General features: G+C 41.2%; 1 protein-coding gene across 1 annotated transcript in view; it reads right to left on the bottom strand.

Moving 5' to 3' along the window:
- LAMA2 (laminin subunit alpha 2) overlaps positions 1 to 14,119 on the bottom strand; it is a 588,770-nt gene that overhangs the window by 32,194 nt on the left and 542,457 nt on the right. The window contains exons 51-52 of the mRNA XM_084776810.1: positions 7,500 to 7,638; positions 2,315 to 2,435 (exon numbers count right to left, since the gene is read on the bottom strand). Of these exons, the coding sequence (XP_084632936.1) occupies positions 2,315 to 2,435; positions 7,500 to 7,638 (260 nt within the window). The remainder of the gene's footprint in view (positions 1 to 2,314; positions 2,436 to 7,499; positions 7,639 to 14,119) is intronic.

Here is a 14,119-nt window from a genome sequence, read left to right as displayed (position 1 = left end):
TCCTCTTTTCTCTATTTAGACCAAATCATTGTTCTACTTAGATTTTATTTTGATTCTAAGTTGTGCGTGTGTGTGCGCATGTATGTGTTCATGTATGTGTGTGTGTACGCATGTTTATATGTGTATACCTGTGTGCGTCTGTGTGTGGCTGTGTGTGTGTGTGCACGTGTATTTGTGTGTACCTGTGTGCATCTGTGTGTGGCTGTGTATGTGTGTGCATGTGTATTTGTGTGTACCTGTGTGCATGTGTACATGCCTCTCTGTGTGTACATGTATGTGTGTGTGCATGTATGCGTGTACATGCATGTCTGTATACATGTGTGTGCATGTGTGTGTGCATGTGTATGTGCATGTGTGTGAATGTGTATGTATGTTTATGTGTGTGTACCTGTGTGCGTGTGTGCATGCCTGTGTGTGTATGCACATGTACGTGTGTGTACCTGTGTGCATGCCTCTCTGTGTGTCTGTGTGTCTATGTGTGTGCATGTATGTGTGTGTACATGTATGAGTGTGTGCATGTGTATGCATGTTTATGTGTGTGTACCTGTGTGCATGTGTGTGTGTATGGGTTTGTGCACACGGATTGTAGTGCCCATAGAGGCCAGAAGAGAACTTGGTACCTGGAGCTGTGAGCTCCAGGCAGCTGTGAGCTTTCTGCTGTGGGAACCATGGGCAGTTCTGGTTCAGGAACAAGACAGGCCCTCCTTTCACCACTGAGCTCTCTTTCTCTCCAGCCCTGTGACATCTCTTTTCAAATATGCAGAAAAGAATTCTGCCATGAACTATTATTTATCACTTTTAATAGCTAGAGGAGTCCTACAATTTGAAAGTGTTGCGTTTATTTCAGCAAGACCATGTCATTGGACACTTAAGGTACCTGAAATATTCATTTAAAAAAAAAAGTCTTGGGTTTTTCTGGAGTAAAAGCAAAAACATCCCTTCATCCAGGCTATCCCTCCTCCCCTCCTGCTGCAGGGTTCGAATCCCAGTTAAATGGCACCAGAGCTGGAAAAAATGTATGGTCTACTTTCTATTCTGATTTTCAATTTTCACAATTTTAAATGGTTCAGATGAAATGAATGCAAAGACTTTGCAGTATTTATCCATAGCAAATTCCTGCCTCTTATTTTAGCCAAATAATCCCTGATATGGAATGCCTTTGCATTGGTGTTGCCACTGTGCACACAGGCTGTTCAGTTCTAGGCAGCTTTCCATTCTGGTGTGTGCATCTCTTGAGTGCAGATGAGGGTTAAACTTTGATTTAAAACTCTTGGTAAACTTCTTCCAAGAAGACAACATGGAACATTAGAGTTTTAATTCTTTTTTCTTCTTAAGCTTGGCACGGAAGTCTGTGGCCATTTCACACAGAGCCTGCAGCTATGATCAATGAAGAAACAAATAGGTCTGTTCCAATCTTGAAATCTCACTGCTTGGAAGGTAAATTCCCTCTTTTCTCTAGCTTCCGGTCTGGTCCTCTGTTAATTTCATTAAACTATGCTGGAGTGATTCAAAATCACTTGGATTGGGAGAAGCAGCCAAAAGGAACAGTTATATTATAGTGGCTAATTAAAAAATTGGGTTTGACAGATTCAACATTTTCTTATTTTAAAATCTCATCACTATATAGTTTTCGTGAAATTCTCCCTAGTATTTTCTGGTCATCTCTAGCCATGCAATAGGCATTGTGAGAGATGAGAGTGACGGGCTGCATCTGCATCACTGGCCAGACCTGAAAAGTCTCTGCTGAGATTCATCAGCTGCACTAGCAACGAGGAGGGGATTCTGAGACCCAGGAGACTTTGCCTTCACATCACAGGAGTCTCTGCAGGTTTGGATAAGATGCAAGACACAACTTCAAAGCTGTGGGCAAGATGCTCCACACTGGCAGGATGCTGGATAGCATTACTCACTGTTTGTGTAAGCTACTAATATGTTGTAGAAAAATGTAATCAAGCTGTATAATGTGCAAAATTAAAATGAATATAAGAAAGATGACCAAAATGAGAAAAGGCATTATTGAAAAGGAAGAGAGAGAGCCAAACAGAAGACTTAGCCATTTTAAAGGTAGCTGCTATATAGTTAAGTACTATACAATTTGGAAAATGGAGCACAATTTTGGCTCTTTATAAGACCATTTCCACTGCAGTGATTTATAGAATGCTTCTGCTTTACCCCACCATCTATGCATAACTAAGAAAAGATCAGAACAAATCTAGAACATATTAACAAAGGAACAGTTCTAGAAAAAGCACTCATATTAAGTAAATGAAGTACGGCATGAATACGCTACAGAACCTTCTAGAAAGAGACCAACCTCCAGTGAACAGCCTTTGGTCACACCAACGTAATTAGGGCTGCTAAGTATATTGTATGGAGTCCTTGAAATCTCAATGTCTTTGAGGCAGCCGGAATATTTCTTCACATTGACTTCTGGCCTGTTGGAGTAGTCAAACGGAGAACAAAAGCAATACCGTTAGAGTGATGGCAGCGTAGGCTGTGAGCATTGGAGGGAAGCAAGGCGGAACAAACACACACAGGCAGGTGCATGTCTATCAGAGTGCACACGCACACACACACACACACACACACACACACACACACACACACACGTGCACTCGGCAGTCCTTGCTTCCTGGTGTGTGATGGCAGGATTGAGTGCACATCGACATCACTCGCGCACAGACTTCTGATGCTGCTCTCCTCTCTAAGAGAAACTTCCCTCACAGTATCTCAAGACGAGGCCCAGAAACTGACTCATTAATGACTCATTAATGCTTCCACGCACATAATGAAATAAGAGCTTCTTGCTTTTTGTTTCCACTACAGATGAGTTCGTGGGCAGAATAATTCAATTATTTACAGAAATCTCTTAAAAGTGCTGTTTGAAATTTAGGAAGACTATTTGGAGATGTTTATCTGAAATTTTCCTGAAGCTCTAGAGAGAAGTGTGTGTGTGTGTATGTGTGTTTGTGTGTGTATGTATGTTTGTGTATGTGCCTGTGTGTGCATTTGTGTGTGTGTGTGAATGAGTAAGAGAGTGTGTATATAAAATGTATGTGTATATGTGTGCACATGTGAATGTGTGTGACAATGTGTATCTGTATGTTTATGTATGCAGGTGCCATAACCAAATATGGCAACCTAATGCAAAATAGTCATTTCTTCTAATATGGCTTATGCCTTCCACACCCAAACCATTTTTCAATGCTTGCTTTCTGCTCACTACTTCCAAAGACACAGCAAGCATGCCAGCAGCTTATCAATTAATTAGAAATTAATTCCTCGCCTTTGGCTCTAGCTCTGATTTATTATTTCACACCTGACCGAGTGATCTGCTATTGCCCAGGACTTCATATCTGTATACATGATGACAGTGTCAGTGACAGTAGTGACTGTGTTTTCAATGAGCGAAGTCTGCGTGTACTGCTGAGCACAGCACAGCTGGATGCACAGTTGACACATATGGACAGGATGTGAATAGTGATGACGTCTCTCGTGGCTATGACAGCAGAGCTATGGGATGATGGACATGTCCTCTTCTACACTGCCCAGTTCTTAGTCTGCTAGTTCCCAGGCGTCTGTGGCTACTGGGGCTTGCACTGTAGTTTGCTCAAAGGAGAAGCTGAGTGTTGTTCTATTGTGAGTTTTAAAGTTAAGTGCCCACAGTGGCTAGTAGCTACTACACTGAGGGGCGTCAAAAATATAAGGGCACAAATTGTAATTTTTCCGCTGTGCAGTGCTAATGAGCATCTGGAAAGTGTCCAATCGACACCAATATTGTACTTGATAGGCTAATGATTAATTCTCCTCTCATCGTCCCTGGATGCCAAGTTTCTCGTTTTCGTCTTTATAAAAAACACATGGCATGAGGAAAAACAGGTGGGAAAGCAAATTAGACCCTGGCAGTCTGCATCAGGTGATTTATTTCTTGTCAAGTATTTGTTCTGTTCTCCAGCTCCACCCCCGTCTTTCTGGAACTTCTTTATTTCCTTTGATCATTTTCTCTGGTCCCCAAGGTCTTCTCCTTCCATTCCTTCAGTCAGTAATTATGAAGGACACGGCCAGCTGGAGGGAAGGGCCCTTGCTTTGACCATCACGGGCAAAGCAAATGGGATGGTGGATTTCATTTGCTGTGCTCACTTGCTTGTGAACTGTCCTTTACAGGTGGATAGACCTATCACAATTTGGGATGTGGGGAGCGTTTTGTCAATAAAGTAAATCACGCTAATAAAGTAATTCACAGAAATACTAAGACCCTTTTAAAAAAATGCAATGGTTTAGCAAATCCAACACAGTGAACGTCTCAGGGATGAGTCACAGACAGTGAATGCTTCCTAAGGCGACCACAGTCTTTCCTGAGGCTTACCACTCATGCACAAAAAATTCCAAGGCTACACAGTGGTACCCTGGAGTTTTATTTATCTGTGTTTCCATGGAATGCTCAATCTTTGCCTTTCACCCATCTCTGCAAACATGGCATGACTAGTCTCAGAATCATGTAATGAAAAAAAAAAGACTTGTTTTTATTTTTCCCACATTCAATGTTTTCTAGTTTCTGATAATAAAATGTGGTCTTTGCTTTAAACATTTCCTGGATCATTTCAGTTCTATAATCTCCTGTTCAGAAATCTGGCACAATTCGGCTGTGAAATACCAAGGCACCTTTGGCTTTGGCCAGGGTTAGCCAGGCAACTACGTCTTCAGGATTTGATCAGCCGCTTAGGAGCCTGAACATTCTTAGTAATATCCGCTTGCAGGGACAAATGCAAAAGCTGCTGAACAGCGCTGGAGAGACAGCCTTTAAATCTCTCCACTCTTAACCCAAACATTCATTTGAAATGTAGTGTCTACTACATGTCTCCATAGATATTTTTATATATGACAATAAACAAGCAGCTTTGACAAGGGGCGCAGTGGCCATGTGAGTGCATATTTGCAGGCCTGCAAAAAGCGAGGAGAAGGCAGCGGTAACCATTTGGTAGCACAGGTGGCTTGCTGAGCAAACAGCCTGGGGTACAAGTGAGGGCAGAGCCTAACTAAGGTTCTGCTCCAGAAGCCGTCTTACCATTGCTCCACCGAATTGGACTATACCCATAAACTTGACTGACCAGCTGCCCTTTGGGCATGTCCTGCTGGCCACTGGGAAGTCCAGTGCCAGGTGTCTGAACAAGTAAGCAGTGAAAGTCCCATAGGCCTGGTGAACAACAGAAGTTGTAACCAGATTGGCAGTGGGCAAGCAGCAGCCTCTTTGTAAGTGCTGGGAAGCGTGAGGACTCTGGCAGTATGCATTATTTGCTCATGAACTCTACTGTGGAAGCCGCTGCACTGGTGTTGCTCTGCTTCTGCACGGCTGCTGTCCCCACACAGCCACCTCTCCCCAGCCATGCACTTGAAGAAGGCATGCATAAATTTAAATTTTACCTTGCTTTCATACTAAGCCAAAGGGGAGAGAGAAGAAAAAAACAATTTACTTATAATTGCATTTTCATTTAACAAAACAACAAACTTTAATAGTAAAATCTTATTTAAGCCCATCCCATAGAAAGGAATATTTAAAAAAGGACAGAACACTAAATGGATAAATGTCCTTGATGAATGTGAAGTTAGAGGTCAGAGGCAGCCAATCCCCAAACTTTACCTCTTAGACATTTTTATCTGGGGATATAAATTTAAAGTTCTTATTTTTATTGGCATGAAATATGGGAAAGTGCAACCAACATGGTATTTATGAGTAGCTTGTAAATATTGCCTCTCAAAATGCTCAAGCTTAACAATATACGTGAAAATGATTTGTGTTCACCGCATCATCATTAGAGATTCCGACTGGGCAAACCAGCAGGTAAATGCACGGATACTTTGTCAATCACAAACATGTATGTAAAGATTATCCTGAAATAGTGGGCCATGCTACAGCAGTATTATAATTTAAACAGATGAATGGAGAAAGTAACATTCAGTGCTAAAGATTCAGAACGTAGTTTCCAAAAAACTGTACCCAAGACCCAAACCATTCCCAGTGAGGGTAACTCATGATGCGCTTGTGGATGTTTCACAAACTCACTTTCTAATAATAAAAGCATCACTATATTAAGCAAGCTATTTTTAGGTAGTCTTATTTCACTACATTTATTTCATTATGAATATAGTCAATGGCTTTGTAAGGTTAAACTTTGGATTTAAGTAAGTCCTGGGTCACTGGCATCTGATATGCTGCCTGGCACACAGCAGGCATTCAACAATCATGTGTTGAATGTATGTTTAGCATCTGGTATGCTGCATAGCACACAGTAGGTATTCAGCAATGCATGCTTAGCAAAGGAACTACCATGTGGTAACAGCATCACCATTCCAATCACTTTGATGTGCAGTGACTTTTATAACTTGCAATTTCAGAATTACTCACAAATAAATATGCTAAATATATGTATAGATATATGACAATATGTGTGTATGAATGTGCACATATGACCTGTACCATGAAGCGTATCATAAAAGACGGACAATTAGACAATTGTCTGGCCTACGAGTAGACTTTGGGGAAAACAACTTCCGTTTATATGAAACTGACACATAAAATGAGACCAAGTTTTCACTGTTCACTTTGGGAGGTAGGGAGCTAGCTGTACGCATGATTTCCAACTATAGCAACCTAAAAATTCTCCAGATGTAGCATTTTTATAGAGTAGAAACACCTTCCTATGAAAGACTTTCACACCCTTTTTAAGCCACCAACAAAAAGCCAAAACCCTCAAAACATGGTACTTTTCTGCTGGGGTCACAAATACCCACAGTTCAACCAGGTTCATTTGTTCCATTTGAACCAGATTCAGTTAACATATAGTATGAACTAGATACTCTTTGGGGTTTGTTTCCCTCCCATGTTATGTATTAAGCAGAAAAAACGACACAAACGCTGCATCGAATATTTTCTGACTTCTTAGCTCCTGTGTTTGAGCTAACTGAACTGTGTGAGCTGTGTCTGTCTCCCTGCCCTGCTCACCACACAGCATCTGAGAAACATCCCAAATATGTTAAAACAGGCGTGCAAATCACAAATGGCACTTAGTGTTAGGTACGTGGGAAAGCTCCGCGATGCTATATTATGATGCTAATACCTAGATTACACTCACAACATCCTGAACACTGAGTAATTTTTGGAAGCCTGCACACTGTCAGGTGCCATTCTCTCAGTGCACAGAGAACAGCAATGACAAGACCCACGTTCAAAGCAGCTCCCACCTTTAATTACTTTCAGAGTTCTTTTCAGCAGGTGTGTATAAGAGAAATAGCAATTTCAATTTACCTCCTCAACAAAGATGTCAAATTAATCCCCGGGTTTCTAAACCCTAGTGTTGTTCTTACATGCAGTATGAGTTTTTGAATTAGTCCTTTCTGTAGCTAAAGGTTATGTGACGTTGCTATTGTAATTAAACTTCCCAACTCTAGCGGCACAGTGGCCATTTAATTAAAACTTTCACTGGAAATATATCTTAGATTACCTCAAGTTTCTCAGAGTTGGGAGGCCACCGAAATAGATTTTGTCATCTGCTTTCAAGTCAAGACCAAAGTTGTTTCCAGAAGATGATGTGGCTACGTTCTCTTCCTGGTTCGTGTCAATGTCTACAATCGATATGTTCGCTGTAATGGAGATAGAAACATTCCGTTTAATTAGCACAGGGTTCACCACAGCTCTGTTGTCCCTGACAAATGGAGATGCTTTCAGTCTAAATTTCAAATAGACATTGGCGTTCTCTAAGCATGTGCATTACATATGTAACCGTTTAATGTACAACAATAGAATCAATGTACATTAGTGAAACATTCGCACGAGAGCATGAAAATAATGGGTTCCACACAGTGAGGGGAGATCAGCGGCGATGACAGGGAGAAGCTTAGATGATTATCAACAAACCACTTGATGCTGCTTCTTAGTCTAAAGAAAATTACTATTGTGTTGTCACAACCATCTAACTGGAAATTGGATTAATTAGAGGTGTTTCAACTCTTTGGCTCATCTTGTGAGTTTCAGCATCCTCAGAACTACTGAGGTTTCTGTTCATTTGCAAAGTGTTATGGGTATAAAATCACAGGACGTGCAAGTGGAGAGTTAGAGATAACTGGTCCCACGAGGCAGTTCTGTAAAGAACTAGGGGGCCGTGTTGTGAGTGATGAACCTGTCCTTGTGCCGTATTTGATCCTTAAGGATTTTCTCATGTGGAGAGGATTAGAACACAGGCACAGAGAAGGAAGAAGGAAGATGTCACATCTCTACTGAGACTGTTTAGAAGGCAAATGGGAATTCTTTATATCATCCATTTTCCTCACTCATTTCTAAAGGTCAGGCTAGGCCACCTCTGAATTATATGCTTCCTCAGTGTGCTATATGCTTAGGCCTAACCTTCAAGTACTTCATATGTTCTGGGCCCTTGATGTGTATTGAGGCATCAGCTTACTAATATGACAGGTTTTGCTTCTGGATCCTTGTCTGGTGGGAGATGGGAAATGGACATTTGAACCATTAGCTACGAGGAAATCTCTAAACGCTCACTGTATGCAATGCTTGTTTCTTCTGCGTCCCTGGCTCAAACGCATGTGACATCCACTAGCTCAGTGTTGAACATAACTCTTAATGTTTGGCTGCCCAGACCTGTCAGCATGCCCATTTCCACTGGAACATGGACCTTCTCTCTCAGCAGACTCAGGGGACACTTTAACGCTGTCCATGATGGACTCTGCCTCTGTCACCAACAAGCCAGTGACTGGACATACTAAGCCTCCCTATTCTTGGGAAGATATGCTCAGTTTTAGAAGCCATTCTCAGAATTAAAGAGCATGAACACAGTTCAAGTGAAGCTCACTAGCCCCAGGGCTGGCTTGGATAAAGATGTAGGCTGGCACAGTTTTACCTCTTTGAGAGGAGGGCTTTCCTGCAGCCTTTAAGAGTGCAGGGATGAAGAAGGTTTGGGTAGGAAGTGTTATGATATATATATATATGGTATATATAATATAAAAGTAGCTACCCACACACAAATTTAGATTTGGTGGGTTCAGACATCAATTTTATAAGAAAGCAGGGAAAAGGGAATGTTATTACATAGTAAACTCAGCATGGGGGCTTTGCGTGTGATTTTGGAATCATCTCTGTTTTATACACTGTTTCTGCCTTGATAATCCATTTCTTCTCCAAATCCAACAAAAACCTAGTTATTTTCAGCTTTGGTCTGATCCAGTGCCCTTGAGGGACTATGCTTCTATTAGTGGCTGTGGTTTTACTCAAGACTTAGGGAGGGTGAGGAGTGCCCTCCAGAGATGATTCTGAATTTCAAGACAACAGTGGTTTTTACAAATAAACAATAGTCAATGCAAAGCACCTAATATCATGACTGATCAAATGCAATCACTGACATTGCCGAAGCCTTACTTCATTTCACCTCAGTGCTTGGTGTCCTCCTATCTTAAAGCCTTCTCGAATTCCCTCCCCAGTCCTCTTTCAGAACCTGAGCACCTCAAGTCCTTACCACAGTTTTACTGAAATGTTTGATGCCATTAGCCTTTCATTCACTGTAGGAATTTTTTCTTTGGCCTTCCAAGGTGCCAACCTCTCTAGCTTTTCTTACCTCTAGTTTTCACAATCTCTTCTCCTTTATCCCTAAAGGATGTTTTAATTACATTAATTTAACATGTGTATGTGAATCTATGTGTGTGCATATGCACACATATGTGTGGAGGTCAAGGGCAACTGTCAGGAGTTCAGTCTCTCCTTTTGTCATGTCAGCAAAATTGGCAGCAGGAATTTTATCTGCTTAGTAATCTACTGGCCCTCCCATATATCTTTGAGCACTTGGGATATAGGATGCGCCCTAATGTTGTTTCTCTTGCTCATGTATTAGTTTTAGCCAACACAGTAAATTTACTGTGTTTCTCTTTATAATATGATAATAACTCCCCCAAATATTCATGTCTGGGCCTGAATTTTTATGAAAATTTACATTTGACAAATAAGACATCATTATTAGCATTTTCTTTCAATGCTAAACATAGTATGAATCAAAGACAGGAACTTTGTACTCTCAAGCATACATGAATTATTTTATTTGGTCCCATCGTTACACTAGTCAGTCTTTTAAACTCGAAGGCATCCCTGTCAGCATTCCTAGCTAATAAAGTCAATGCCCTCACTGATATGGATATTCTATGTAAGTATGCAAATTATGCAATTCAAGAATAGCTTTAGTGAGGTATAGTTGACTAGCTGACATATTAAGCTTTGCCAAAGTTTAAAGGTACACCCTAACAAAATCTGAAATATCTATACACCCATGGGACCCATTACCTCCTGCAAGAAAGTGTGTCTAGCCCCCCCAAGCTTCCTTGTGAGTTTTTGCAGTTCCACTGCCCTACCCTACATTTTACCATAGCTTGACACCCATGTGCTTTATGTGACTATAGATGAGTGTGCACTGCCCATATAATTTGATAAAATGTGCTCTTCTTGTCTAACTTATACCATTCAATATTTCACATCTATTCATTTGTATTATACTAGTGGTTTGTTACTTTTGTGGTCCAGCAGTATTCCATAATATGCACTTACAACAATTTTACGTATATCAATATACATGCTGGTGGTTGTTTAACTTGGCTTTATCTTTTGAGTTTCACAAATGGAAGTGATATGAGTATTTTGGGCCAAGGACTTGTTCCAACTTGTGCTTTTATATTCCATGAGAGGGAGAAGAATGGCTGGTTGATAGGGCTGGTGAGCTTGCACAGCAGTTTGTCAGTGCTGTGCCATCTTCCATCCTCTTCCCCAGTGTATAGCTTTTCTCCTGTCCTGCATCTTTGCAGCGCTGGATGTGACTAGGGTTTGAAATTTTAAACATTCTAGTTTCTGTGGAGTGGCATCCCTTTTTGCATCTTCTTAGTGTCAAATTCCACTGGGACTCTTGCTTCACAGTTGTGCATTTAATTTTTCAACATTGCTCCTCCGTGTTAAATGGCTGTATTCTTCCACTGAGATTTCATTTCTCAAACATGAATAATAAGTCTGCATTGGTTGTTCTTTTGTTAATGATTTTATAACCATTCCCTAATATTCTATTGTGCCTTTCATGTTCTTCTCCTTAGTATGAAAAATAATTCTTATTAGTTGACATGCGAGAAAAATAAAATCCTTTAAAAGTATCAGAGAAGATACAATAAATATTTAAAAACAGGTAGAACACCAGACGTCTATATAGTTTTATTATAATAAAAAATGGCACCTGTTTGATTTGAGAAATGGGTTGGCTGGAGACCAGAAAGCAAACACAGCAGGAGAAGCTCTGAAGCTGATGTGAGACCCCAGCTTCTGAGCAACTGGATGTAATGAGATTCCCCTTTTATGGTGATACTGTGGAGACATAGCAGGAAAAGTAGCAGCTTCCTGTTGTGAAGCCCCCAAGGAAGAGGGCGGGTGAGTGCTCGGTGCACTGGACGTTGGTATTTCAGAAGGCATGTCAGAATGGGAGCCCACAGTTCATGTACAGACCCAGAAGAATACATAGCCAAGGGGACAGTCTAGTAACGGTGACTCAGGGACCAACATGTAGAACAGGAAGGATGCGTAAGACACTGTATAGTTTCAGGACCGTCAATATTCCCTCTGGATTCTGGACCCCAGAGGGATAATAATCTAAGTTTAGTGGGAACTGAAAAAAAAAAGCCAACAAGAAAAACCACCACCACTTGGAGGCAGTGATTGAGTTACAACAAGCTGGAACACTCCTTTTATGACTTTCACATTTATGCAGTCCTATATTTTGACTTTTTGATTACTTGTTTCAATGGAGAAAATAAAAAAGAAAAGGTTAAAAGATGAATTAAAATAATTGATATATTTTCAAGCTGACAATGTATGGAAATTTTACTCCTAAGAAGTTGAATGTTCCCACCCCCATGGTTTTACCTATCGACTTATTTAACACTGCATCATCTTTAGAGTTTGAAGTACTAGGCTGCCAAGCCCAGTGCCTGTGTTTTCTTTCTTTGTTCAAGTCTATTTTTTATTATAATTTATTTACATTTACATCCCAATTATTATCCCCTCACTTGTATCTTTCTGTTTCCATGCTCCTTCCCTCTTCTGCCCTCTTCCCCTTCCCCTCCCTTACACCTCTGACTGGGGACTCCCTTCTTCCCCTACCATCTGACCACAGCCTATCAGGTCTCATCCAGATAGCCCGCATCCCCTTCCTCTGTGTGCCTGCCTGTGCTTTTTTACACCTTCCCTACAAAGCATGTAGTAGTTTTCTCTTAACTTGCCAATCTGTAACTCTTTGTTTTCTCCTATGCTCATCCTCCAGAGAACGACCTCAGACCATTCCTGCCCACACAGTACACACCTCTTGCTTTACTTGACCCACTTCCTCCACCCTGCCTCGGGCTGGTCCTGCATTTTTAGGACTCCTGCTGTACTGGTGGCCACTCCTCTCTTTGTTGTTTGGCCTCCTCTCTTCTGAGACATCCTTCACAGCCTACCACTATCCCGAAGAATCACTCATTTGCTCAAAAAAAAAAAAAAATGCATACCACATATTTACAACATGCTAGAAAACAATGGGGAACACCAGATCATTTTCTCATCTCTGACCCTTGCCCTCCCACTCCACACTCAGAGTCACCAACTACCGCCTTTTACTTCCTTCTCAGATGGACTTCCTGTGGAATCAGTTTATTGTCACAGTGACTGTTTTCCCATAAACCTTTGCACCCTAGTGTGCCACAACTAACCTTCATCGTGACTACACTGCTACCATACTTTTCAAGGACCATCATGGCTTCCGCACTTCCATTGGTGTTGAGCTCCGTTGCTCTTATTTCCTGTTGGCATGCCATGGCCTAGGATAAATTGCTCTTCTTCCTTTTTCGTTGAGACAAGGTTTTATGTAACTGTAGCTAGGATTTACTGTGCAATCAAGGATGACCTTTCATTTTTAATCCTCTTGCATCTACCTCCCCAGTGCTGGGATTACAGGCATGCCACCATGCCCAGTTCTTCATTATTTTTGGATATTCATTCTTTTCCTTAACATTGGCCTTTTGTAAGGATTCGCTTCAGCTTTTTCTGATTATTTTTTTATGCCCCTTTTATTGGGTCTTCGTTTAATTACTCTTTCAATATTTGTGGGCTTCAAGGCTGTTGGCCTTCTTGATCTGACAGACTACTCAGATTGTCTCACCCTTACAGCTTCCTCTCTGGCCACTGTGAAGAGGAAGGCAGCTCCAACTTCTCCGCCTCCCTTCTAGAATGCCGCGACCTTCACCGCATCTCATTGCCTGACGAAGTACACAGTTCCCCTAGGCTGCCGAGGATATTAAAGGCACCTTGAATACAACTTATTTCAAACAGAAGCGACAATTTTTAAAAAACAAAACAAAACAACCAAAATGCTGTTATTTTCTTTCAGTTTAACAACTCCTTCAATAGCACTGACGCATTCATGTTATCTAAGAAGAAAGGATTCTTCCAAATCTTGTTCCTTGTTTATTGAGTATAAGATGTTTTATATATCTCAGCTCCCTTCTACCTTCTCCATTCTCTTTTTCTTCTCTCTCTCTCTGTTTATTTTTGAAACAGAGTTTCTCTATGTAACAGAGCCCTGGCTGTCCTGGACTCATTGTGTAGACCTGGCTGGTCTCAAAGGCACTGAGATCAGCCGGCCTCTGGCTCCTGAGTGCTGGATTTAAAGGTGTGCACCATCATGCCCAGCTCCCTCTCCATTCTCATTATGGACTTTAAGTTTATTCTGTGTACAGGTTCTTTGAAGATCTCTGGAACAACAAAAATGATCACAAAGATCCTGACCAAGGTACTCTGGAAGACATTTCAGTGAAGCCCACTCCCAACAATACCACGACCTTGGTGAAGTTAAGTTCCTCTATGTCTAAAGTTGCTTTATTAGCTCACAAGACTCTGCACAGACTCACCCGGCTATCTAAGTATCACCCAGTAATTTTCCAATATCATTCATGCACTTACCGTACATATTTACTGATGCCATTGCTAACATGTGATTGCTAACATGTGCCTCCAAGAACAGTGGTACTGCAGTAGTGGAAGGGTCTGTGTGATTAGAGA

This window comes from Acomys minous, assembly GCF_964271855.1.
Source record: "Acomys minous genome assembly, chromosome: 3".
Classification (NCBI taxonomy): domain Eukaryota; kingdom Metazoa; phylum Chordata; class Mammalia; order Rodentia; family Muridae; genus Acomys; species Acomys minous.
Note: the sequence above shows the minus strand (reverse complement) of the source record. Positions and strands in the feature narration are given on the sequence as shown.